At 37.1% G+C, this 26,847-nt stretch overlaps 1 protein-coding gene across 1 annotated transcript in view; it reads right to left on the reverse strand.

Moving 5' to 3' along the window:
• Positions 1–995: 995 nt before the first annotated feature.
• Positions 996–26,847, reverse strand: part of LOC117305679 (sodium- and chloride-dependent glycine transporter 1-like) — a 37,964-nt gene continuing 12,112 nt past the window's right edge. The window contains exons 6-14 of the mRNA XM_033790539.1: positions 22,124–22,258; positions 20,722–20,825; positions 12,547–12,671; positions 8,632–8,744; positions 6,515–6,655; positions 4,855–4,954; positions 3,455–3,555; positions 2,331–2,501; positions 996–1,363 (exon numbers count right to left, since the gene is read on the reverse strand). Coding sequence (XP_033646430.1) covers positions 1,151–1,363; positions 2,331–2,501; positions 3,455–3,555; positions 4,855–4,954; positions 6,515–6,655; positions 8,632–8,744; positions 12,547–12,671; positions 20,722–20,825; positions 22,124–22,258 — 1,203 coding nt within the window. The 3' untranslated portion in view covers positions 996–1,150. The remainder of the gene's footprint in view (positions 1,364–2,330; positions 2,502–3,454; positions 3,556–4,854; positions 4,955–6,514; positions 6,656–8,631; positions 8,745–12,546; positions 12,672–20,721; positions 20,826–22,123; positions 22,259–26,847) is intronic.

Consider the following 26,847-nt stretch of genomic DNA (forward strand, 5'->3'; position numbering starts at 1 on the left):
CAATTATTTTAGTCTGTTCTGTACATTGTTCTTTCTCATACATACCTATGTATGTTCACATATTCTGGGGGTTCCCATCCAACAAGCTTGCTGTTAGGAAACCTGCCATCGATTTCGCCAAACTCTTCCTAACTTCCCGATTAATCTTAGGACTTGGGACGAGTAAAGTTCTGTATCCAAAGACATAAGGCGCATTGAGCCCATCCTAAGTTAGGATGATTTACTCGTCCTTACTCGAGATAGGATTAATCCTAGCATTTTGTGTAATCGGCTGCTGTACTTAATCTACCGGTATTTAGTTTAATTTAAATCTGTGGACATTGTGTTTTGTTTCGTACAAAAAGTACCCAGACCCTTTCATCTCATTTGCTTTTATACACTTCCTCATATTAACTACCTTATTAAATCTGTTTGCACTTGAATAGATTTTAGTTAATTAATTTGATATAGTTCAATATGAACTTATGATTATTGATGCATTGTGTGAGACAATGAATGAGTGAGAACAGGTAGAAAAATAAACATACAGTTTTAAGATTCAGGAAAAATTTACGATGTTTCCCCTTTTTTTAATTAAAACGTAAGGAGAAATTTTGGGTAGTCTCAAGGGATTGTATAAATTCATACACATGATTACGTTTTTATATGCCTATTTAACTTTGCATAGATGTAAAGTTACACATTACTCTACACAGCATTAAAGCCATTATACACTTTCGGTACAGAAAGAAAAAAAAGTTCACAGATTTACAGGGATTTCAGAAGGTAATGGTGAAAGACTTCTCTTGAAATATTATTCCATGAAATGCTTTACTTTTTGAAAAAACATAAACAACAATATCAATTCTGGATAGCGAGAATTTCGGATTTATTTTAAACACATGTCATGACACGGCGAAACGTGCGGAAACAAGAGTGGGTGTTCCCGTTATTTTCTCGCGACTCTGATGACCAATTGAGCCTAAATTTTCACAGGTTTGTTATTTTATATATAAGTTGTGATACACGAAGTGTGGGACTTGGACAATACTGTTTACCGAAAGTGTATAATGGCTTTAAAGCCCTATAAACTATAGTCCAGTCTTTGGCCATGTGTCACTGTCAGTGTAGTATTTTAAATCAATGACAAATTCAAAAAACAAACACATGATCATACAGGCTCAGCTTCATCGGCCCTCGTTATTCCGTCTACGTTTATCATCTCGTAACTCTCACCATTCATCTTTTTGGTCGGTACGCTTATGCTACTAAGATCTTCTTCGTCTACCTCGTTATCGGGGAGGAGGGGGTAACCCGCTTCTAGACGATGTTTCTGAAGTGCTGGACCCCAGTCGAATTCTGGCTTTAACCCATTTTGAAATCTCTGGATAACAAAACAAAAAAAAGCAAACGAAATCCAATAAAAGGTGGCAAAGAGTGGCTTCTTATGGCACTCAGGTCCGTCACGCAGTGGCGCTCATGGCGCTTTAACATTATTACCACGGGTCACTGGGCCATAAATCATTCCTTAGACCATCTTAGCTCCCTGGGGAGTACACAGCCTGTGCCGCCAAATAAATAGCGCATCAAAGCTAATCCATCACAAGTATCAACTCTGCCCTCACAGGTCCCCGTTTACCCCTGGGTGGAGAGAAGCAATTATAGCGAAGTGTCTTGCTCAGGGACACAAGTGGCACGACCGGGATTCAAACCCACACTCTGCTGAACAGAATCACCAGAGCTTGAATTCGGTGCTCTTATCCGCTCGGCCACGACACCCTACAGATGTAAAAGTTCTTCCAAAATAACAATAAGAAAAGTTGATAATCACCTGAAATTTTGTTTATAATGATGCATAATATAAGTTTTCCCACAAGCGCGAGTGGAATACAGAAAAATATAGCTCTTCTGCGTCCCATATTCAACATGGAATATGAAAAATATACAGGGTCTGCGTCCCATATCCAACTGGGCTTTGGGCCTCGCTGGAATCTGGGTTTTTTTCCGTATTCCACTCGCGCTTGTGTGATAGAAAGTTATCAAGCAAAGCATGTGACAATCAGAATATGACACAAACGCGCCACTTTTGAATTTTCTTTATCTTCTTATAAACTGTACAGTTTGCGTTTATAAAGGCACCGTGCGATATAAGTTTATAACACACTCCTTGTTGCTATGAATCAGCTGATCAGAATCAAGGGTTCAAGCCTGCTTGAAGATTCCAGCATGCCTTTTTGCTCACTCATATCCCCTGGAATTGGTTCATAATGAAATGTAAGAGAGTCTAGCCCAATCCAAGGTTTAAAAAAGGCCCTAACATTTGGTCCTACATGTACATGGTCAACACTCACCTCTCTCCACGTTCCTTTGCCATACCGAATGACATAATAAACAGCATAGATTGGTATGGGGACTACCCCAGCTAAGATCATCAGCCATCCTAACGCCTCGGCCCAGTTTGGGTATGTATACTCATAGTATGTCAGAGACTCGTATGTCGCTGCCCAAAACAGAAATATGAACTGCAAATAGAAAGACAAGACATAGTATTATTATAACCAGTTCGTTGTGGATGACCTAATATAAGGCAGAAGTTTTATGCGAGGCAGAGGTCTGACAAAATGTTTGCACACTGAAAATCAATAAATGAAAAGACAAATTTATTTTGTATGTTTAAAATTACATACAATAATATTAACAAACAAAATAGAACAAGTCAATTCCTGACTTTAAGCCATTGAAAACAACTGCTGTTGGAGACATTTGATCTTAAATATCTGGTTAACTTGAGGCATTACTTTGTTCTTGAGTGAACGATTATTCACAATTCAATAATCTAAATTTCGGGTGGGTTGAAATTTGTTGCCATTGATTCTTCTGAATCTGAATGGCCCTTTATTATATTAACAGGGATATGATAGGCTGTTTAAAAACAAAAACAAACTCTGAGGGCAGCATGCAATAATAATAATATTAATAATAATAATTTGGGGGGGGGGGGCTAATCATCCTTACTCGCAGCTAAGAGCTGAATTGCAAAGGACGTGGCTACAACGTGCAAGGGCACCTCTGGCTGCCAGCTACATCAACCCATTTTGACCACGGAGCACAGCCAAAATCGAAAGTGTTTGATTTTTCCCGAAACCGGATGGAAAACCCTCGTGGCACAGCAGAGAATCAATGCACAACTCAACTCACATATGGCCCTGGCCAGGAATCACACCGGGGTCACCTTGGTAAGAGGCGAGCACTTTACGCACAAGCCAACCATACCAAGCTCGAACACTTGGGAGCATGACGGCCGATATCATCATTAATCTTTGGTTTAAAAAGCCCATCTGGGGCATTTTGATATGGTTTTATCTTAAAGTTTTTTTATGAATTTGACTCCTTTTAAAACGTTTTTAGTAGCAAAAAAAAACACCATAATTCCGGTTAAAAACGGAGAAATCACATCCCTGTATTATTTACTGACCGCAATAATTGCTGGCGATAGGAACTTCCAACAGACTTTCCAGTAAATGCTGAGCTTGAATCCAAGCATAACTTTCATGTCGGCCATAAACCGATTTGCTCCTGCAGAGTAAACAAAACAAATAATGTCCATGATTATTTTGTTGATTAAATTAATAAGTCAATATTATATTTTACAAATAGCACTGTAGCGTAGTGTGCGCCAACTCCTCCCTAGATCGCAACTTGCCAATAAATGGATCTGAATTAAAGGCACTGGACACTATTGGTAATTACTCAAAATAATTGTGAGCATAAAAAACTTCCTTGGTTATGAGCAATGGAGAGCTAAAGAGTATAAAAGATTGGGAGAATTGGCTCCCTCTGATGTAACATTTTGTTTTAGAAAGAGGTCAATTCTCACACGGATATTAAAAGACTTCAGGCCTGAAGCCTTTAATTAGACATCTGAAACACACAAATTTGTGCAACAAGGGTTTTTTTTTCTTTCATTATTCTCTTGCAACTTTGATGAACAATTAATTGAGTCCAAATTTTCACAGGTTTGTTATTTTATGCATATTTTATAGTGGGATATACATGGATATACCAAGTGAGAATACTGGTCTTTGGCAATTACCAAACGTGTCCAGTGTCTCTAATCCCCTCTCCCCAAGATAGGAGCTTGTCAGGAAATGCATCCCCAGATGCAGGAAAGGTGCGTGGCCTTCTCTCAGTACTTGATCTAATGATAATTGAGTGCAATGGTGACTATATCCTGAAGGTGCATGGCCTTCTCTCAGTACTTGATCTAATGATAATTGAGTGCAATGATGACTATACCCTGAGCACAGAAGTCTGTTCACATTTTCCTGTGGGATTTTAACATGACAGACTTTTTCTGCACATTGAATGCTAACATTGGAGTAGCAATTAAGATGATTTTGGTGCAGTTTGTGAACCATCTTGCTGGGATGAGAAGGTTCATCATCAAGTCGAGCGCCATTGGGAAGCTCAAGCCTGGCCAGTGATTTTTCTCCGGATGTTCTGATCCAGCATGCAGGAGCGTAGTTCCTCAGCGCTGGCCAAGCCGGTGTCTGGTTTCAGGGTGTCTAGGAAGGAGAGACATCTCCTCCCACGAGAGGCCTTGCCTTGGGTGGGCTCCCAGAGGATGGTTGGGCATGCGGCAAGCTCCGAGTGGCGGACACAGTGTCTTGATGATGATGATGTGGAAGGTTCAGACTTTGTCTTCATTGAGAAGTGTTCCAACGACGTCCGGAACTACGTGCAGGCACTCTACCAACTGAGCTTATCTAGCCCTATGTTGACGGTCTCCTAATTTGTCAATCAGGGGTTCCAGTCATTTAATAAGCAATACATAAAAGTGAAAGGGGTGAAACAAAATGAAATTGCAAATCTCACCGTATAAGTAGCCAATAACGATAGCTTCCACAAAACCGATGATTAAAATAGAAAATCCTGCCGAGTATGACTCCATCAATGAGAACAAATAGATACCACCCTGAAAACAAATAAACAATTTGAATTCCCTTAGAAACTCTACACACCATACTATTGGCTGACCATGATGGGGGTTAGGGGGCATGTCCCCATTTGATGTTTCTTATTGGACACTAATTCGGAGACTGAACATCAATTTCATTTTTGAAATGCATTTATCTTTGTGGACAGCAAATGAAACATACGCAGTTTGAAAAGTGGTTCAATGTGTGAAAGTTTTTGTTTGTAAATCAGTTCATTAAACACTTCATTCATATGTAACCTTGTGGGGTAGTGTCACGGCCAATTATACTCGGTGATAAATCAATAAAACATCTGAATTATAGAAATCAATACATTAAATCTGTTTGGGTGTTTTATTCCTCTCAAGGTTGCTCTTATTACATTGACAATAATATGTCTGCGAGCTTTTATTTTAACGATTTCATTTTTGATAAATATTTGGTTGAACAAAGAGATATTGACAAAAAGCAGCATTTGAACTTGTGACCTAAGGGTTGCGTAACCAATAGCTATTTAGGTTGAATGGGCCATTTGTAAATCATTGGCTAATGTTCGAAAAAACGCACCCTTGGATTGACATACTGGTGCTGTACCAACTGAACCATCCAGCCCTAATGTTGACGTCTGCTACTAATTACCAACAATTTATATAAATTTGTTTCAATCTAAAAGTCACACCGTAATATCAACCCTCCAGAGTAATATGTTTGTGTATGGTATTAAATGTCCAAAGTCGGGCAAATAAAATTTTTACCAACTTGCGAAAAGTTAAAATTGATTTTCATACTTCAGTGAAAACTAGTACAAAGCTAATGTTATACAAACATGAACCCCTGTTTGGAATCATGCCTGGGGGGGGGGCACTATGTGGAATGGGTTTTCAGTCTCCTGTTGATTGAGTGGGTCCCCCTGGAATAATTCTCTGTGGTTTTCCCACCCACATCTAGAACTGAAACATCCTTCCATGTCTGCTCTCCATTGGGTTCTTGGATAGTACAAAGTGTATGGCTACTAAATTAAATTGACTGAGAATCCTGACTTATACCATGACAACAAAACCCCTTTCATGATATCTCACACTTGTTATAACAAAACCCCTTTCATGATTTCTCACACTTGTTATAACAAAACCCCTTTCATGATTTCTCACACTTGTTATAACAAAACCCCTTTCATGATATCTCACACTTGTTATAACAAAACCCCTTTCATGATATCTCACACTTGTTATAATCCTGACTTATACCATGACAACAAAACCCCTTTCATGATATCTCACACTTGTTATAATGTGAAGCTAAAAGGCCCACTTTAAAACCCTCTTTGAAAATTCACATTCAAGTCTGATATTTTTGCAATGGCTTCTCGACCAGAATAAATTACTAAACTTGTTTCTCAAGACCACATTTTCCCTCAAGGTTACATCTACATTGTCATCTATCCACCATCCGTCCCCCCCATGCCCCCCCCCCCATCCACCCATTAAAAAAATTAGCAATTACATTCACAAGCGATCGTTCAGGAGTCAGTGTTAAGTAGAGCAAAACTGTTTTCTTACGTTTGTCACCATGGGTAGGGCCAGCAGGAAGCAGGTGATGCACGTTACCAGGGTGATCCATATCTTATATTTGAAGATACGAGGGAAGAATGTTTGCAGCTCATCACATATGGCTGTGATTACCGTCTCCATCATCACAAACTGTCAACGGAATCAGAACATTCAGTTAACATCGGCCTGGGATCGGAACGGAGTGAAAAGCCCCATTCACACGATAGCAGTTTAGCAAGGGTCCCTTGCTAAATTAGAGCATGGTTGTAAAACTTTACAAAATGTACCCTGTGTAAAAGGACAATAATTGTTTCCACTGTCCAAGTTCCCTTGGAAAATCTTGTCACGCTTTGCTACATTATACATCCATGTTAAAAATAAGCAAGGGACCCCAGTTAAATTGCAGTCTTTGTGAATAGCACTTAATTAAAGAAGCTATTGACACAATACAGTTAAAGCAAAGGACACCTTTGGTAATTGTCAAAGACCCATATTCTCACCTGGTGGTTCCCAACATATGCTATCAATAGACTGTGCAAATGTGGTCCCAACCTTACGGAGTTTTACGTTGGGGAGATTTTGTTTCGTCCATTACTTTAGTTTAATATAATTTATGACCATAAAAATGACATATATGTCATTTTATGTGGTTAAAAATGTAATACTAATTAACAACATATATATAAGTAAAAATAAAGTCAACATAATAACAAAGAAAAACCGATATTTAAACTTGACCTCAGGTCAGGTTACTTGTAAAAAATTACGAATTTGTGCCCATCTCCGATCACGAAACTTACGCAGACGCTTGTTTATGCCGCGCGGGGTGGAAAGCCTTTTCATTGGTCGCTTAGGCGTCGGCTTCCTCTTTAAAATGCATAACACGTTTATCTAACGCCCTTGCGACCATCGTGCGTCTGCGTATAAACCAGCTTTCAGTAGTTTCACATTCGGGCGTAGATTTACAAAAGGGGTTTCAAAAAATTTAAGATCAAACAAACATCCTTGTCCCAGTTTTACTTTTGTCTATACATAGACTTTAACCGATAATTGTGTATTAGTTTAAAAAGCTAAAACTAATTTGGACAAGCTCTAATGGGTATTTTTGTTGTTCAGATTCGGCATTGAGAAAAAATTAAAGCAAGGATTTGATTCATAAAAAGATTAAGTTTTTCAGTTGTCGTGTTTTCTCGCTCCAGTGCGTGCGAGACTTGCACAGTCTATAACAAACCTGTGACAATTTGTGCTCAATTGGTCATCGGAGTTGGAAGGGACTAATGAAAGTGAAAACACCCTCATCACACAAATTTGTTTTGCTTTCAGATGGTTAACAAATATGAAAATACTTCATGCCTGAAGCCTGCTGAGTGCACCAGAGCACCTTATAAATCCTTAAAAGGTGCTACATAAATCAGTCACACAATTCATAAAAACTTCACAACCTGTCTTTAAAAAGTGTTTCTCTTTGTTTAAGCGCCATATGAGGAGCATCTTCTTGGTGGATACATTCATTATACAAAACTCCAATAATATTATTAAATGTCTTGCAGTTTCACTGGACTGACAAATATTTATCCACCAGTGCAGTTTTCTTTCCTCATATTTCCTGTCTTTAACCCAGGCTGATTTTTGAGGGGGTAGATTTTGACTTTGAATTGTTTGTTGGCTTAAAAGAAAACAGATCATCAGACTTGTTTTGATCATATGCTCTACATTGGTGTTTTTATTTCAAGCTGCCTAGAACGATAACAATGAACACTTGTAAAGCCCTAGTATCCATCAGACATGACCCTCATGGTGCATTAAACAATCAATCAATTAAGCAAAATAACATAGCACTGGAAAGAGGAGACTTGAGTGATGATTTGAAGGTTGGCAGGAATTCTACTTGGCGCAAGTGTTAAGGAAGATTGCCTGCAAGTTTCTCCTGAAGGCGAGCTGAGTATACTGTTCAAATTGAGACCACACTGGCTCTTTTCAGAGCCAAACTCCCACAAAAGAGATAAATACTTGTACCCGCAAGTTTACTATTTGTTTATAGTTTCTTCCTATTGCCGCAAATGTTGAGTTTAGGTGTAGCGGGAACAAATAAAGAGCTTTTATTAATTTGCAAGATATTTTTGTACCTGACTGTCCAGACCCAGGGTGAAGAGCATGAAGAAGAACAAGACGGACCATAGCGGAGCAATGGGCATCCGAGCTAAGGCTTCTGGGTAAGCCACAAACGCAAGCCCAGGGCCTGAATATTACAACAACAAAATGTTAATTAGAATAACATATTAAATTTATTTAGCGCCTATTCAAAGTTATCTCTATGTAGGCGCCTTGCAAAGTTTATTAAAGAAATAACATGTTAAATTGTTTACCATCAACAGAAAGATTTTATTCTAAGATTATAACGCACAAGCAAGGTAGTTAATGCTGTATACACATATTAAAGAGGTGGGTTTTCAGGACACATTTTTATGATTCAATGGAGGTGATAGAACGAAAGTGAGGGGGGGGGGGAGAGATTGTTCCAGGGAGTTGTTATTAAAGATTATTATCTTTATCATTAATATAGAGTATCCCATACATGTCTTGGGGGTTGCATGAGATCTTGAATTCATTCAATACATTTTCGGCCACCTCCCCCCATGACATAGCATTAATAAACGTCAATAATTAATTTAAATCAATAGATTAACAGATGGAACAGTTTACCTTTCCAACTACACCTCCCTACTTGATTGAGAATTTCTGAGACTACAATTGTTGGCATTAATCCAGTGTTCTTATCCTTCCTAATTGTTGGCATTAATCCAGTATTCTCCTCCTTTCTTAGCATGCAGCATGGGTTGATTTATAACCACATGATACCTTGAAAAGCAGTTTGTCCAGTCTTCTCACTTTAAGTTTCTCAAAGAGTCGACATATGCATAAAATAACAAACCTCTGAAAATTTGAGCTCAATTGGTCGTCAAAGTTGCAAGATAACTATGAAGGAAAAAACACCCTGGTCACACGTAGTTGTGTACTTTCAGATACTTGATATCGAGACCTCAACAACTAATTCTGAGGTATCGAAATCAAATTCATGGAAAATTACTTCTTTCTGGAAAGCTATGCCACTTCAAGGGGAGCCGTTTCTCATAATGTTTTATACCATCAACCTCTCCCAATTACTCGTTACCGAGTAAGGTTTTATGCTAATAATTATTATGAGTAATTACCAATAGTGTCCAGGGGTCGATTTCACAAAGAGTTAGGACTAGTCCTAGGAGATATACAAATTGCATGCATAGTCCTAAGTAAGGACGAGTAACTGGTCCTAACTCCAGATAAGACTTGTCCTAACTCTTTGTGAAATCCACCCCAGAAACCTTTAACTAAGAGGAATTTAAAAGAACAACAATAATACATCCTCTGTAAAAAAAAAAACTTTAAAAAAAACATTACATGTAGGCCTACAACCATTAAAACTTACATTCAAAAACAGGATGCCCAGGACAAGTTTTAAAAAGGCCTAGGCCTCCCAAGTCCTAGAATAGTCAAGAAAAGACCAAACAATAATAGAACCAGAAAACAGTAACATTTTGATTTTATCTTTTGTACTGGTGCCTGTAAATTGTAATGTTTTTCATAAATGTTTAGAGATATTGATGTATTTTTGTATATGATGGTAATTTTTAGTGTGTATTTTGGTAAGTACATGTTTATAGACACGCGAAATCAAAATGCATTTCACTGTATATATTTTACATGTGACAATAAAACATTCATAAATAATTGAAGACAAGAAATGGCATATAGTCCCCCCAAAATACTAAAGGTTGTACACAAAAATCCACATTAGTTATACAATTTCAATGGCCTAGCAGAAAGAAGAAATGCAAAGCATCAAAATTGTTCTTGAGTTTTCATAAAAATTACAGTATATCACTCAGTGAGCGTTAGATTAATTTTTTTCTTTTTCTTTTTTGATGTCATGCAAAATTTGTAATCGTTTTTTTTCTATATTTACTCATAACCCAGACTGCCAACCTATATCAAACTTCTACAAGACTGCCAGCAACTGTTTTGTTAGCAAAAATAACCAACTTGTGACAAGTTAAATGATGCTCCTTTAAATTTGCCTGTGGGTTTTTCTGCACAGGCCTTTGAAAAATACAGAGTATACAGTGCTTTAAATAAATGAAGGGGTAAAACCAATGAATATTTGTATCCCTGATGCAAATTTCCCATCTATTAAAGGATTTGGGTACTTTTTGTAACACAAGACACAAAAGTTTACATTAAACTTACACTGTTATAAGATAATGAAAGTAGAAAGCATACCTTTAATTATTAGTTGCTGAGGTGCTGTAGATTTTGAGAAATGAGTAAAACAATGTCATGAAAATGTTACATGCTAAAACAATTTTCGCCTCATGATCACTGAGACGAAAATTATTTCCTTAAAATTGTTTTACTCATTTCTCAAAAACTACAGCACCTCAGCAACTAATAATTTAAGGTATGCTTTCTACCATCATTATCTTCAAACTGTGTAAGTTTAATATAAATCTGGGGTCATTGTGTCTCACAGAAAGTACCCGGACCTTTAAATTGTATCCACTGCTAAAATAAAGGATTCAAACCGCCTCTAGCTATTGGCCAATCTCTAGTTGGACACCTGTTCCTATAATTATTGCATTCCACTTATTACGTTTTTATTTTATATTCTTAAACAACTGTTAACATCTGTATTTTTAAATTATTTTTATGCACATCTGAACATATGCTATGAAACTTGCAAATAATAAATGAATAAATCATTATTTTTGTCATTATTTGTAAGGGTCGCAGCTGATATCTGTTTGTTTGAATGCTTTTAAATAGTATCTATTTGTGTTTTTGTTGTAGAATCTTACTGTAGTATATTTAATTTTTGAGGTTGAACAAAGAAATATTGTCTCGAGTGGGAGTCGAACAAACGACTTCCGGATTAATGTCAATATTATTTCTTTATTCAACCCCAAAAAATTATTTTAAAATGTACCAAGTCAGTTTCCTTTGTGGTTTATATTGATATATGTAGTATATATATTTACATTCTTTTATTCAATTATGCTTATAACTTAACACTTGCTTCTATTGTAAGATGCATTTAGGAGGAATCTGTTATTCATAATGCACATAAAACTGTTTATTATTGTAACCAGTTTTCCAGGCCAATTTAAAGGAAACAAATCCTTTCTTTTTAAAAACTGGCTCATTCTATTTGTTTCAAAGTAAATTTTCTGTTTGGGCCGCTACGGGCATTTTGGAACAAGCTGCTTTTGGCTAAAGGGTTAAACAGCTCTATGAAATTGGGGCCTGCATTGGAGTGAAATGGGCAAGAAAGAACTAAAAGAAGAAGATTTCTACTTAATTTTAAGGCTCACCCTTAAAGACACTGGACACTATTGGTTATTGTCAAAGACCAGTCTTCTCACTTTGTGTATCTCAACATATGCATAAAATAACAAACTTGTGAAAATTTGGGCTCGATTTGTCAATGGAGTTGCGAGATATGAAAGTAAAAAACACCCTTGTCACACGAAGCTCTGTGAAAAGTTACTTCTTTCTCGGAAACTTCAGAGGGAGCCGTTTCTCACAATGTTTTATACTATCAACCTCTCCCCATTACTCGTTACCAAGTGAGGTTTTATGCTAATAATTATTTTTAGTAATTACCAATAGTGTCCACTGCCTTTAACAGCCCGACGTACATTGTCTGGAAAAAAAGGCTATGGGCTAGTAAGTACCACCTCTCAACTTGCCCTGTGGGCTAACAAAAACTGTGCAACATACTTGTTTAAAATGCTCATATTTCTTCTATTGAGATGTAATACGTTTTTTAATGTGTTCATATTTAAAACCAATGCTACTTAGAGGAACGCGTTGCCTTGGATCGGACAAGTTGGTCTTTGGTAAGCGTTCGTTGTGAAATGCATATAGTTCGAAAGATGTTTTAAAAGTCTTTAAGATTGGCTACTAGAGAAAAAGCACAAAAGCAAGGCTTGAATTTTCAATCTCACCAGTATCAGTGACGTTGTGAATGGGGAGCTGCATATCATTTGCCATAAATCCCACCACAGAGAAGATGACAAATCCAGCCAGGATACTGGTGCCGCAGTTTATGAATGCCAGTATTAACGAATCCCTAAGAAAGGAACAAAATATGAAAAGTCATAATTATCAAAACAGTATGGAGAAATTAATATTAAATAACAAAGTTGGTGAATCTCAACGAATCTTTAAGAAGGAAAAACAATATTCAGAGTCGTTAAATATCAAAACAGTATGGAGAAATTAATATTTTAAGAACACAGTTAATGAATGCCAGTATCAACAACAAAATATGAAGAGTAATTAAAATATCAAAACAGTTTGAAGGAATACATATTTTCATAAAACAGTTAATGAATGCCAGTATCAACAAATATCCAGAAGATAAAACATATGGAAATAAATATCAAAAACAGTAGAGTGAAATTAATAACAAAGTGTGTACATTGTAGATGGGCAGTATGGCAACAGGGTGTCATGACAGTTTAGAGCATCAATTTCAAGTTCTGGTCGTTCAGTCATCCAGGTGTGGGTGTATAGCTGATGTGTCTTTTAAGCAAGACACATCACTATAATTGCTCAGTCGTCCCTCAGGGTCATAAATGGGTACCTGCGAGGGTAGAGGCAGCCCAGGGCTGAACACTCCCCAGGGAGCTGAAGGAATGTTACAGGAATGTTACAGGCTCAATGACTAGAAGTGGATTTCCCAATGAGTTGAGACTAATCTTATCTCAACTGTTCCTTGCTCTATGTCTCAAGTAAGGATGACTGATATGGGCGGCCAAAAGGGCCAAAACTAGTAAATATCTTAAGCAATAGACAAACTGCAACAACTAATTCTATTTTCGGGAAACTAACTCTATTTTCAAAAAACTATCTATATATTCGGGAAACTAACTCTGTTTTCGGGAAACTAACTTGATTTTCGAGAAACTAATTCTATTCTCAAGAAACTAACTCTATTTTCGGGAAACTAACTCTATTTTTCGAGAAACTAACTCTATTTTCGGGAAACTAACTCTATTTTCAGGAAACCAACTCTATTCGGGAATCTAACTCTATTTTCAGGAAACCAACTCTATTCGGGAATCTAATTTTCTTTCTCTGAAAACCAACTCTATTTTTGAGTAACTAACTCTATTTTGCAAATATTGGCGATGTCGCAATTCTTTGCAAAGAAATTAGGAAAAAATATTTGAGATGGCTCTTCAGGGCCACCGTACTATTTTCGGGAAACTAACTCTTGACCAGAATCTTATCTCAACTGTTCCTTGCTCTATGTCTCAAGTAAGGATGACTAAAATGGGCGGCCAAAAGGGCCAAAACTAGTAAATATCTTAAGTAATAGACAAACTGCAACAACTAATTCTATTTTCGGGAAACTAACTCTATTTTCAAAAAACTATCTATATATTCGGGAAACTAACTCTGTTTTCGGGAAACTAACTTGATTTTCGAGAAACTGATTCTATTCTCAAGAAACTAACTCTATTTTCGGGAAACTAACTCTATTTTTGAGAAACTAACTCTATTTTCGGGAAACTAACTCTATTTTCAGGAAACCAACTCTATTCGGGAATCTAATTTTCTTTCTCGGAAAACCAACTCTATTTTTGAGTAACTAACTCTATTTTGCAAATATTGGCGATGTCGCAATTCTTTGCAAAGAAATTAGGAAAAAATATTTGAGATGGCTCTTCAGGGCCACCGTACTATTTTCGGGAAACTAACTCTATTTTCGGGAAACTAACTCTATTTTCGGGAAACTAAGGACTGAGTAAGACCCAACGTTGGTGGCGCATGTTCAATTTGCTCTAGAACTTTTGTGCGCCTGTTCTATCCAGATGACGTTGTGTGTCGGGTTGGAAGGACCATGGAAGGACCATGGAAAGACGAAGACGATCGTCGTAATCACTGTCACCAGCAGTCACAGCAGTGTCAATATAGTTTGCTTCGCTAATATCAGATTGTTTGAGAAATCTTCATAATCACAAAGATATTTCCGATACTGTGGAATATATCCCTGCAGAAATTATGAAGGCTGTACTCAATATTATCCGAACATTATATCGCAATTTTCAGTATCTGTGTATCCTCTCCTGTTTTCAACGTATTATGATGGCTTTTTCTTCAATTGGAAAAATAAATAAACGTAATGATACCATTCAACTGTTGCCCTAATTACCTTTATTTGTTCAAAAGAAGTATGCAAACGTCAATTAAAACTTGATGGAAAATGAAATTTTAACACCACACACCGATCTTCGATGACTTAAACCATAGAGGAAGGTGTCCTTCCTCTATGCTTCAACTGGTCCCATGTTCTGAGTTTTTCCTGTTTTCGAGGCAAACGAGAAAGTATGGTTTCCCGGTGAAGCCATACGTGAAAGAAACATCTGCAGTGTTCTGTGAGACTTTGTGTATGACTCTATAGCCAGCAGTTGTTTTCAATTTATTCAAAATATTTTTTATGACATTTTAAAAGTAACCATGGTAATTTGCAAAAAAAAAGTATATATATATATATATAATAATAAGAATAATAATAGTTAAATAAAAAGTGTGAATAATTATTGGTTTTCAAATCTGATTTTTATTAAGTTTTTTTGTACTTTTTATTCTTCTTAACATTTATAATAAAGCGTATCAATAAACAGTGATAATTGAATCACCAAGCCGATGTTTAAATTTAAATATTCCTAATAATATTGATATGGAGTTGAAACAAATTTACTCTCCAAATATTTTAGAAAATTATAGGCACAATTACGGCTTCATAAACCTTTGTATTTTTTTCCAGAATGCTCAGCAGAATATTCAGTCCCATGATTTGATCATCATGAATTGTGAATTGAATAGTGTTTGATGAAACTTATCCGGTGCGCAAATTTGTTTATATGGCCTCAACATTATGACACATTTTTGTACCTTGTAGAAATGCCTAAAAATACAAAACTTTGCATTTACAAGTGCAACTAACCAGTTGAGCCTTTCGTGTTTCTTAGTTTTGGTCAAGGGACTAGAGGAGACTCTTTGCTTGGCAAGTCAAACCACAAACATTTTATCTACGGACTGTTTACATCGCGCACAGAGAGGTCACAGATTTTCCACGATTTTAGGGACACCTTGAAAACAGGACGTCCTACTAAATATAGTTTACGACTACGTGGACGTCCATTGACTAGAATGGCAACAATATGTATACTATGTACGCGCGGGAGGTACAGGACATGCGGCCGAGTAACAATCACAACTGTACACACGCCACCATTGTTGAGTTTTACTCAGTCTTTAGTTTCTCGAAAATAGAGTTAGTTTCCCGAAAATAAAGTTAGTTTCCCGAAAAAAAATAGGGTGGCCCTGAAGGGCCATCGCAAATATTTTTTTCAAGACTCTTTGCAAAGATATTTTGGGACATCTCCAAAACTTTCAAATAGAGTTAGTTTCCCGAAAATAGAGTTAGTTTCCCGAAAATAGAGTTAGTTTTCCGAAAATAGAGTTAGTTTCTCGAGAATAGAGTTAGTTTCTCGAAAATATAGATAGTTTCCCAAAAATGGAGTTAGTTTTTGAGAATAGAGTTAGTTTTCCGAAAATACAGTTAGTTTCCCGAAAATAGAGTTAGTTGTTGCAGTTTGTCTTTGCTTAAGATGTTTACTAGTTTGGGCCCTTTTGGCCGCCCATAGACTAACTCGCCGTTTTTAATAACCCCTTAAGAGTTTTAAGACTTGTCCCAAGTTAAGACTATCTTTGTGAAATTGACTCCAGTGCACTAATGTACATGTAAAGCGCAATGATATGTTGCCTTGGGTCGGACGAGTAGGTCTACAAAAAGCGTTTATAACTGTTTGTTATAAAATGCATGGTTGGACAATTTTGAGGCAAATTTGTGTGGATTATTGTACATGTATACTACTTTTAAATCATCTTTCTAACCGTGCATTTTATAACAAATGTTAACAAACGATTTTCAAAGACCAACTCGATCCAAGGGAACGTGTTCCTTTGATGTAAGATGTGATATAAGAACTAGTTATTATTGATGATAAATTTAGTACTGGTAATTGTCTTTAAATCCTGAGAATCTTGGTCATTACTATTAAATTTTTATGTCTTGCATTACAAACTAAATTTAATTGTAAATTCGGGAGTCAGCAGTGCCCACACATTATTGCAGCTGTTTATAAAAAAAACAAAAAAATACAAACAGTATTTTGTGACCTGACTAATTGAAACTTTGCAGCTGTACTTCCTGTTCTTACGAAAAATAATTTACATCCTGTGTAGTTTGACTTCAAGGGCCCTTATAAAAGAACAACAACTCCCAAGATGAATCAAATGTTTTTATAAGCAACGCAATATTTTGGGGGGTTTTGTTGTTTATTTATCAACCTGTTCATTCCATCAGTAACTGTGATTTTATAAGCATGTTTTGATATTGTGAGATATCCGGAGATGAACAAATCACCGGTAATTGTTAACGCTTGATTCCTCAAAAGAAAAACAACCCTTTATGTATATTCGCTTAATTACTCGAAAGAAATTTGACAGATAAAGGTAATAGAATCTTTTTTTTTAGTTATTTGGTTATACCCGGAGATCACCGGTAATTGTTTATACTTGATTACTCACAAGAAAAACAACTCTTTATTCATTTAATTACCCAAAAGATAGAAAAAACGCAACATCTTTTGAACCACATTTACCTTCTGGTTTATTACTTGAAAAGTTTCTTTTGGGTAATTGGAAAACATTCTGCTTCTACGCACGCGATGTTTTCTAGACGACATCACAGTGTGTTATGTGACCTTTGACATGAGCTTGAAACATTGTCTCAAAGAAACCCCTTATAAAGAATTATTCCGGATCTTTGTAGCAAACAGGAAGTGCAAGAATATGTTATTCTTTCAGCCACTTCATCATTAAGTGATTTTCAGGGCTCGAATGTCAGGGATGATATTATAAGAATAATTAATAATAAAATATTAAAAAAGTTCCTATTTACCTGCCTGCCTCAAGCCCACCTAAATCCTACCACATTTTTGACACTTAAGCCAAATAAGTGAAGGCTCATCAAGCCTCAAAACTTGATCGCCGACTTTGCTATAGAAAAAGATAGATAGTATATTATTGAGTCCAACTCAAACATGACTATTTATTACCTCCCCTTTCCGCAGTACCCTGGTAAATAATCTTTAGGGTTTAGGGGTACCGAATGACCCACTTAATGTCACTTTGTCTATAATCATTACCTGTTTTTCATATTTCTCTTTAGAGGGAAAGTATACGCTTAGTAATCAATTCTTAAACTAATGGCAAAAAAAACTTACTTGTTGAAGCACAGCAGCTTTTGGTCGTTAAAAATCAATTTCAGAATCATTTCACTTCTAAATAATGTAGTTATATTATGTAAAAAGATATCAGACTTCATTCCCCAAAATTTTACTATGAGAAATGCTTCCCATCTTTTTAAATAAAATCGTCATGGGTTTGTAATATCTACATTCATTTAATATTAAACAACTGGAATGGTTCCAAAAACCAAAGGTCTGTTCATTTTATAAGACATTAAAGGCAGTGAACACTATTGGTAATTACTCAAAATAATTATAATCATAAAACCTTACTTGGTGACGAGTAATGGGGAGAGGTTGATGGTATAAAACATTGTGAGAAACGGTTCCCTCTGAAAAGACATTGTTTTCGAGAAAGAAGTAATTTTCCGTGAATTTGATTTTGAGACCTCAGATTTAGAATTTGAGGTCCCGAAATCAAGCATGTGACAAGGGTGTTTTTTCTTCCATTATTATCTCGCAACTCCGATGACCAATTGAGCTCAAATTTTCACAGGTTTGTTATTTTATGCATATGTTGAGATACACCAAGTGAAGAGACTGGTCGTTGACAATTACCAATAGTGTCCTGTCCACTGCCTTTAACCATACTTTATATTACTTCCTGGCCAACATGGGCATCCCTGCGTTTCTCATAGGTTTCCAAAAGCGGACATCTAATCTGTCTACCGGCAAAGCTTACTAATAAATTATTAGCTTAGCAGCTGCTTAGCAGCTTCATGAAACAAGGCCGGGGCTACAATCAACCAACAAAATAATCAGAAAAAACATACAGACGAAAATAGACACAAATCTTAAAAACAGATTTTTGAGTGTTCCCGATCAGCATTTTTAAATATTCAAGAACATCAACATTCACTTCAAAGAATCATCAAAACAAACGGAAACAACAGATGATAATAATAATAATAATAATAATAATAATAATAATAATAATAATAATGACACAGATGTGTACAAATCCTCTGGCAGAAGTCTCTTTAGAAAAAAATGCTTAAGAAAACCTTCCTCTACATGGAGCAAGGATCTTTGTCTATGATAACTTTATGAAAAATTTACATTAAAATTATTTTTAGAGTAGCACAAGCAAATAGAGAAAGGAAAATTAAAAAATGTAATCCATGATGGAAAACACTTGTACTATAGTGGGTCACAATGATCACGGACGAAGGCACATTATCAGTTTGGTCAATCCTTGCCCCACAAAACAGACTTGAAATGGCTCTTCCCTAACCGAATAAATGGACACACAATGACACAATTAGGTTTGGATAAATGTGTCTGTATACACCGAAACCACACAGTGCACTCCTATAGTGTCCTGTATATCTCAAAAAGGCTAATTATTATAAGGGTGCATCCAACTATATTAACTCCCATTCTGTAGTTACAAAATGCTAAAAAATGTTTAGAAATACACAAGCAATAATTAGTGCCTCACAGCTTTTTACTGGAGCTGTAATTATTCATTGACTCCTCAGCAATAGTGTCCATTGCCTGCAGTGGACACTATTGGTAATTATTCTAAATAATTATTAGCATAAAAACCTCAATTGGTAGTATAAAACATTGGGAGGTTGATAGTATAAAACATTGGGAGAAACGGCTCCCTCTGATAAGTAATGTAGTTTTTGAGAAAGAAGCAATTTTCCACGAATTTGATTTTAAGACCTTAGAATTTGGGGTCTCGAAGTCAAGCATCTGCAGAAAGCAAACAACTTTGTGTGACAAGAGTGGGTTTTTTTCTTTCATTTTTATCTCGCAACTTCGAAGACCAATTGAGCTGAAATTTTCACACATTTGTAATTGTAATACAACTGTGAGGGCTAGTCTTTAACATTTACCAATAGTGTCCACTGGCTTAAAGGTCTCAACAATGTGCTTGGAATGGATGAGTGTATTGTAAAGGTCATCTTGATCCCTAAACCAGGAATGTTAATTCTACAGGGCACAATAAGCCACAGTAGGGGGGATCCAATTATGTATACAACAATTGATATCTTAACAATAAAGCAACTGAATTGACTTGTGGGATTTCTGAAAAATGTGAATGTAAGGGGCATGTAGGGGGTTAAGTGGGGAACCAGACATTACAACACGTTTAAGGTGGGCTGAATCTGGTTAAGCTGATCCTCACGCAACATTTTGGGTTAAATTGACCATCTAAATTGCAAAATAAAGATGGCTGCCGAAAGGCAAATTTGTAACCTTTGGTTACGATTTTTAGCAAAACATCTGTAACCTGGCATGCAAAATTGACAAGCAATGCGTCTGTGATCGGGTTAAAACATTTCTGAAGCAATTAGTGGTGAACAAGTGGTAGCCATTAAAGCAAAAAAAAATTCTCCAGTATCTCTGTAACTGGCAAGCAAAGATGACAATTGAAGTGTGTTGTGATATGGGACTACTTTATCCTGCTCATGTATATCGTACACCACTGTGTTATCTACCTTCTATTAAGTGGTATTTCTATTAAGTGGTATTTCTATTAAGTGGTATGAAAGAATAAAGACCGTTGGTCAGGAGCTCGGAAAACAACCATCGTAATCACCTTAATTACTTCCTAGACACATACATGTATCACTTCAAAGTGTCCTGGGATTTATTTCACAAAGATAGTCATAACTTGGGACAAGTCCTAGCTAGGTATAGGACTCTTTAGGTTTTGTTAAAAAAACTTCAGGCTTGTATAGTCCTAAGTTAGGATGAGTAACTCGTCCTTAACTCGAGATAAGACTTATCTTAAATCTGCATGCCACCCTGCTTAACCTATGTTTAGATAGAGGGCCTTACCTGTAGTAATTATTGTGGAAGCGGTTATAGCTTGCCATGGTGTGAAGACCTCCCCATGCAGGGCCCAATGAATAGAAAACCTGTACAGCACCATCTTTCCAAACCTACACACAAGGACAAAGTCAGCAATGAAGTTAATAATGATTGATTGCATTTATTGACAACTGAAAAAAAATACAAAAACAAATCTATTTTTTAATGTTTGGGGCCAAAAAAACTGACATAGCAGATCTTTAATTAATGTTTTATTCCCCAAAATCTACAGGTGGGGGGATCGGTGGGGGTTCGGTGGGGGTTCGGTGGGGGTTCAGTTGGGGGATCGGTGGGGGTTCGGTGGGGGTTCGGTGGGGGAGCGGTGGGGGTTCGGTGGGGGTTCGGTTGGGGGATCGGTGGGGGTTCGGTGGGGGAGCGGTGGGGGATCGGTGGGGGTTCGGTGGGGGATCGGTGGGGGATCTGTGGGGGATCGGTGGGGGATCGGTGGGGGTTCGGTGGGGGATCGGTGGGGGAGCGGTGGGGGTTCGGTGGGGGTTCGGTTGGGGGATCGGTGGGGGTTCGGTGGGGGATCGGTGGGGGTTCGGTGGGGGATCGGTGGGGGTTCGGTGGGGGATTGGTGGGGGTTCGGTGGGGGATCGGTGGGGGATCGGTGGGGGTTCGGTGGTGTAATGTAGGACCTGGTTCACCATACTAGGGAACTTTCCTCTATTATCTGAACTGACAAACCCGTTCAAAAGTCCACGTATGGGTGTGCCAATTTTGCATTACAATTATACTAAATGCAAGTTCTGTTGTCAGTTCCTGAAAGCAAACATAGTAACTTGTGTGTAAAGGTTTCCATGAAAAAAGTTATTGTAAAAAGTTTTAAGGCCTAATACTGTACACACCTGTTAAGGACGGTAAACTAAAAATGCACACAAGATGTCAGTCTGTGCCATCTGGAACTCTAACTCATAGAGCAAAAAAAAGGAGGTCGACAACTTTCAGAGGAATTCCCTGTTAGGGTTGGATGAAGGTTAGCTGAAAAGTTTCCTGAAGTCTTTTATTTCTACCTGCACAAATTTGTACAACATGGGTGTTTTTCTTTCATCATTTTCTTGCATTTTCGATGACCAGTTGAGCACAAATTTTCACAGGCCTTTTTATTTTATGCATGTTGGGATACACCAAGTGAGAATACTGGCTTTGACAATTTAATACCAAACGTGTCCAGTGCCTTTAATGCACTTATTTAAATACTGGTATAATACCTGTTTCCAATATTGCTCAATTTATGTTCTTATAATTTATCTTGCAATATAAATAAAACAAAATATTATGATCTTACTTATGAAAATAAAACTATATACATGTAACGTACATGTAGGACATTTCCTACTGAAAATAATTCAAGAAGAGGGAGACTTACGTTAGCATCAGCAAGTCTTGAAAAGTCTGGTCTGATGTAGAACAATACACCTTCTAACGAGCCCTCTAGAGTCAAGCCTCGTACCAAGAGAATAAGCAAAACAATGTACGGAAAGGTGGCTGTGAAGTAAACAACCTGAAACAAAGGGAATAAAAACACATAACTATAACATAATAATAACCAGTTTTTATATAGCGCTTTTCACACCCGAAGGACTTCTCAAAGCGCTTCTAACATTATTACTGCTGGTCTCTGGGCCTTAAATCATTCTTCAAACCATCTCAGCTCCCAGAGAGTATACAGCCTGTGCAACAAATGTGTGCTACTCAGCTAAATCCATTACAGGAACCATCTCTGCCCTCACAGGTACCCATTTACCCCTGGGTGGAGAGAAGCAATTATAGTAAAGGGTCTTGCTCAGGGACACAAGTATCATGACCAGGACTAACAATAAAAATAACAATAGTGGCTTCTAATATAGCGCTCATGGCACTTCAACATTATTACCCCTGGTCACTGGGCCTTAAATCATTCCTAAAACCATCTCAGCTCCCTGTAGAGTATACAGCCTGTACCGCCAAATATGTAGCGCAATCAAGGCTAAACAATCACAAGAACCAACTCTGCCCTCACAGGTACCCATTTACCCCTGGGTGGAGAGAAGCAATTATAGTGAAGTGTATTGCTCAGGGACACAACTGTCACGACCAGGAGATGTGAACCCACACTCCGCTGAAAAGAATCACCAGAGCTTGAATTCGGTGCTCTTATCTGCTCGGCCACGACACCTCAAACTAGAACCCACTCTCTGTTGAACAGAAGCTATAGAGCTTGAGTTAGTGCTCCTACCAGTCAGCCATACAACCTATGTAATTGTTGCATTTGGAGTAATTGAACAATATCATAAAGTTTTTTTAGGTTCAGACCTCAGATAGCAATACTTCATGGAGGCAATGAAGGCGATTCATGCCCGAATCATTGGCTTAGTGCCCTTGAAATGCTCCAGTAAAAAAAAAAATCCTCATAGGGTGCTCTTTACCAAGGATAAAATGCCTTGGTGCCCTTGCCCTATCAAAAACAAAGCATACAGGCGTAACTTGTTTTTTTCCCTTACACTGATAAGCACTGTATACTCAGTACTTTATTGAGTTCTGTGAAAACGATCTGCGTGCAAACCATTCGGGTGGGATTCGAACCCACAACTCGCTAGAGCAGAAGTCTTACCACTAGACCACTGAGCTAGCCCGGTGGCTAGCGGCAGTTTGAATCCCAGTGTTAACAGCAGATATCTCAATGATATAATGGTTGTCGAAGGTGTAAGAGAATAATGAAGACAAAACACCCTTTTTTAACACAAGTGTGCCTTTTTGGTGCCTAAAAAAGCTCCAGGCCTGGTGTTTTACAATTTTTGAGTGAGAAGTTACCTCTTTCTCAAAAACTTTGTTACTTCATGGGGAGCTGTTTCTCACAATGTTTTTTTACTATCAATAGCTCTTCATTGCTCAAAGTACTTATGCTAACAATTATTTTAAGAAATTACCAGTAACATCTAGTGCCTTCAACAAGTTTCATTCATTTCGTTCCTACATTATATATTTGGTTTATGGTAAAAAAAAAAACTACATTGTCGCACAATATATTCAAAAGATGAAATCTGAACTATTCAACTTCATGAGCCACACGTCCTGTGAACAAGAATAGTCACAAATGAATGTATTGCTTGAACGAGAAGCATTCAATATTGGTATAAAAGTTGGTAAGATTTGTTTGTTGTTTTTTCTATGTCTCTTTCCTTGACTGGTTTCATAAATCAAAAATGCAAAAAAAACATTGCACTTGGGTTTTCGATTACGTTTTAAAATTAACCAGACAAGTGTTGTTGTTGTTGTTTTTATATGTCTCTTTCCTTGACTGGCTTCACAAAAAAAAAATGCAAAGGTTGGGCTTATAATATATAAAAAAGTAACCAAGCAAGTCAAAACTTGGACCTCAACTTATTTTGCATCAGTGTTTTTCCCAGTAAAATCCAACGAACCTTGCACACACCTGTGACAACATTTTTCTTTGTTAAACTAAATACGTTATTGGCATTTCATGGAGCTGTGACCTACTATTACCTGCCAAATTTGGGGACAAGCCTTCCAAAGATTGTTCTTGGTGGTTTTTTTTTTTCATTATTGTCTCATTCAGTGTGAATGGGGGGATATCAGGGAGAATAAATCAGTGACACAATTTCCTCGCTGCTTCCATGAAGAGATATTATAGCCACTGCTGCCAAACTTTCATGTTAAATTATTTTTGAAAACCAGGTTACAACATTTGTTTGCCATTTTAACCTTGACATTTTACCGAGCAGGAAATGGATATCTTTTAAATCATAGTAAGTATACATTATGACTAATTCACAGTTTAACACAAGTGTCTCTTCACTGCACGAATATGCAGCATATAAACAGAAGTGTCACTTTATGAAAACAGCGACGATTTATGCAATTACATGTAGGAAACTTATGAACAGTAAGTCTTTTTGTTCAGAAGGCAGTGGCCCACAGTGGAGAACCCAAATAAAAAAAAATACCAGTTGATCGTCCCCGCCCGCATCCTTTTTTTGGGATGCAACAAATAGGTATAAAATAAGTTTGCAATGGGTTCAAACTGAAGAGTTGGTGGCCTGTTTGATTTGAAATACTAAGCGGCCATCTGGCAAAAAAAAATAGTAAATAGTAAATAGTAAGGCCCTCATCCTCCTCTTTTTTGAAAAATCCGGACAAACAACTGTTTTGGTTTTTTTATTTGGCCTTAGAAAGATATTTTGAAAGAAGAATATAATGATCCACACAATGGTTTACCTTTTACCGCGTCCACTAACACTGTCGGCCATTGTCGAACACTGAATCAACTTTTTGACTCCCAGCACCATGAGCGTCATGCTTGACGGACCTGAGCGCTCTATAAGAGGCCACTATTATTATTATTATTATAAATGGCCGACCGTGTTAGTTTGCTAAGTAAAAGGAAAACCATGCAATTTCGAGGCATATTTGTGTTGATCATTGTATTCTACTTTTGAATAGAAACCCATTCTTGCACGATCTGTAGATCACGCAAAGATGTTCATTGCGCGATCCACCGATTGCTGCGCGACCAATTTGATCTTTCAGTTGCGCATCACGATCGGTTGATCGCTCAGATTGACTGATCACGCCCAACATTGTGGGAAAAACCAGCAAGCAAAAATGTTATTTATTTGTTTGTTTGAGGGTTAAATTATTTCTTTATCAGGTTAAGGGGGGTGTAAAGGTTGGCAGCTGTAGTTGTATTTCCTTGGATCTATCTTGGGTCATAGTAGATGTCATGTCTTATGTTTATTGTTTCTTTGTCTGTCTGGATGTTTTTACAAGGTTCTGCTTATCAAAACAGCCCCATACTCTATACATTAATCCTGCTTCTCTTACTGTACTTAATGTTATTTTTGCTTTACTCCATATAGTAACATGTAATTGTTCATTCCTTTCTAGGAAGTATGGAAAAAATGTGTATTTGAATTGAATTGAATTGAAAAGTTCTCAGTTGGGGCAACTTTGGTAGACCTGGGTAGACTTTTGGCAAATAGAATTAGGAAGTGACCTCGAAGTACAAATACAAGCTTTTGAATTCATATTTGTTGTCAACATAAAGAAGTTGGTTATGTAAACAAAAATTACTAAAATCTACTTAGTCATACTCTATTAGGCCAGGAAAACATTCCTGGTAAGTTGAGGTAAAACCATGCAATTGATTGTTGAATATTGGGAAAGGGCAAGTTTTTACCGGGCACCAATGCCTTCCAAAAAGCTAGACTCTGCTTGGGCAAAAACATCAGGCCATATTAGCTATTTCTTGCTTTTGTTTTTGTAGTCAGCACACATTAAAGTATAATAGTCATAATTATATTCAACATTATAGCATTTCACACACCTAAAGCGCCTCTCAAAGCACTTCCAACATTATAACCCCTGGGGTGGATTTCACAAAGAGTTAGGACTAGTCTTATCTCGAGTTAGGACCAGTTACTCGTCTTAAGTTAGGACTATCCATGCAATTTATTTATCTCATAGGACTAGTCCTAACCTAACTCTTTGTGAAATCGACCCCAGGTCACTGGGCCATTTAATTAAACCATCTCAGCTCCCTGGGGAGTTTAAAGCCTTACCAACAAATATGCCTAAGCTAAATCAATCACAAGAACCATCTCTGCCCTCACAGGTACCCATTTACCCCTGGGTGGAGAGAAGCAGTTTTAGTTATGTGTCTCGCTCAGGGACACATCATCACTGGAATTCAAACCCAAACTCGGGCTGAACAAAAACACCAGAGCTTGAAGTTCAGTGCTCTTATGGGAAAACACACAGCTGGTGTCTTCCTAAACAGCATTGTTTATAATTCAGTAAATCAATACTACTATTTTTCAGTCCAGCTGCTTCTTTCACTTTATCAGACAGTTTGCTTAACAAGCTATTCAAAAATGTCAACGGTCCTATAAGATAACATTTTAACCACCAATATAAAAAATAAATTACCCACTTTATCTTCAACAGGCTATAATTTGTTACGTTAGCAAAAGACTTTGTTGAAAATGGGTGAATCGCGAATCCAGGGCAAAAAATTTGTCACAATTAGAATTACTAAATGTAATCACATATTCAAGAAGACTAAAAAAAATTGTGGCTCTGAAAACACAGGAC

Source organism: Asterias rubens, unplaced genomic scaffold (assembly GCF_902459465.1).
Source record: "Asterias rubens unplaced genomic scaffold, eAstRub1.3, whole genome shotgun sequence".
In the NCBI taxonomy this organism is placed as follows: Eukaryota; Metazoa; Echinodermata; class Asteroidea; order Forcipulatida; family Asteriidae; genus Asterias; species Asterias rubens.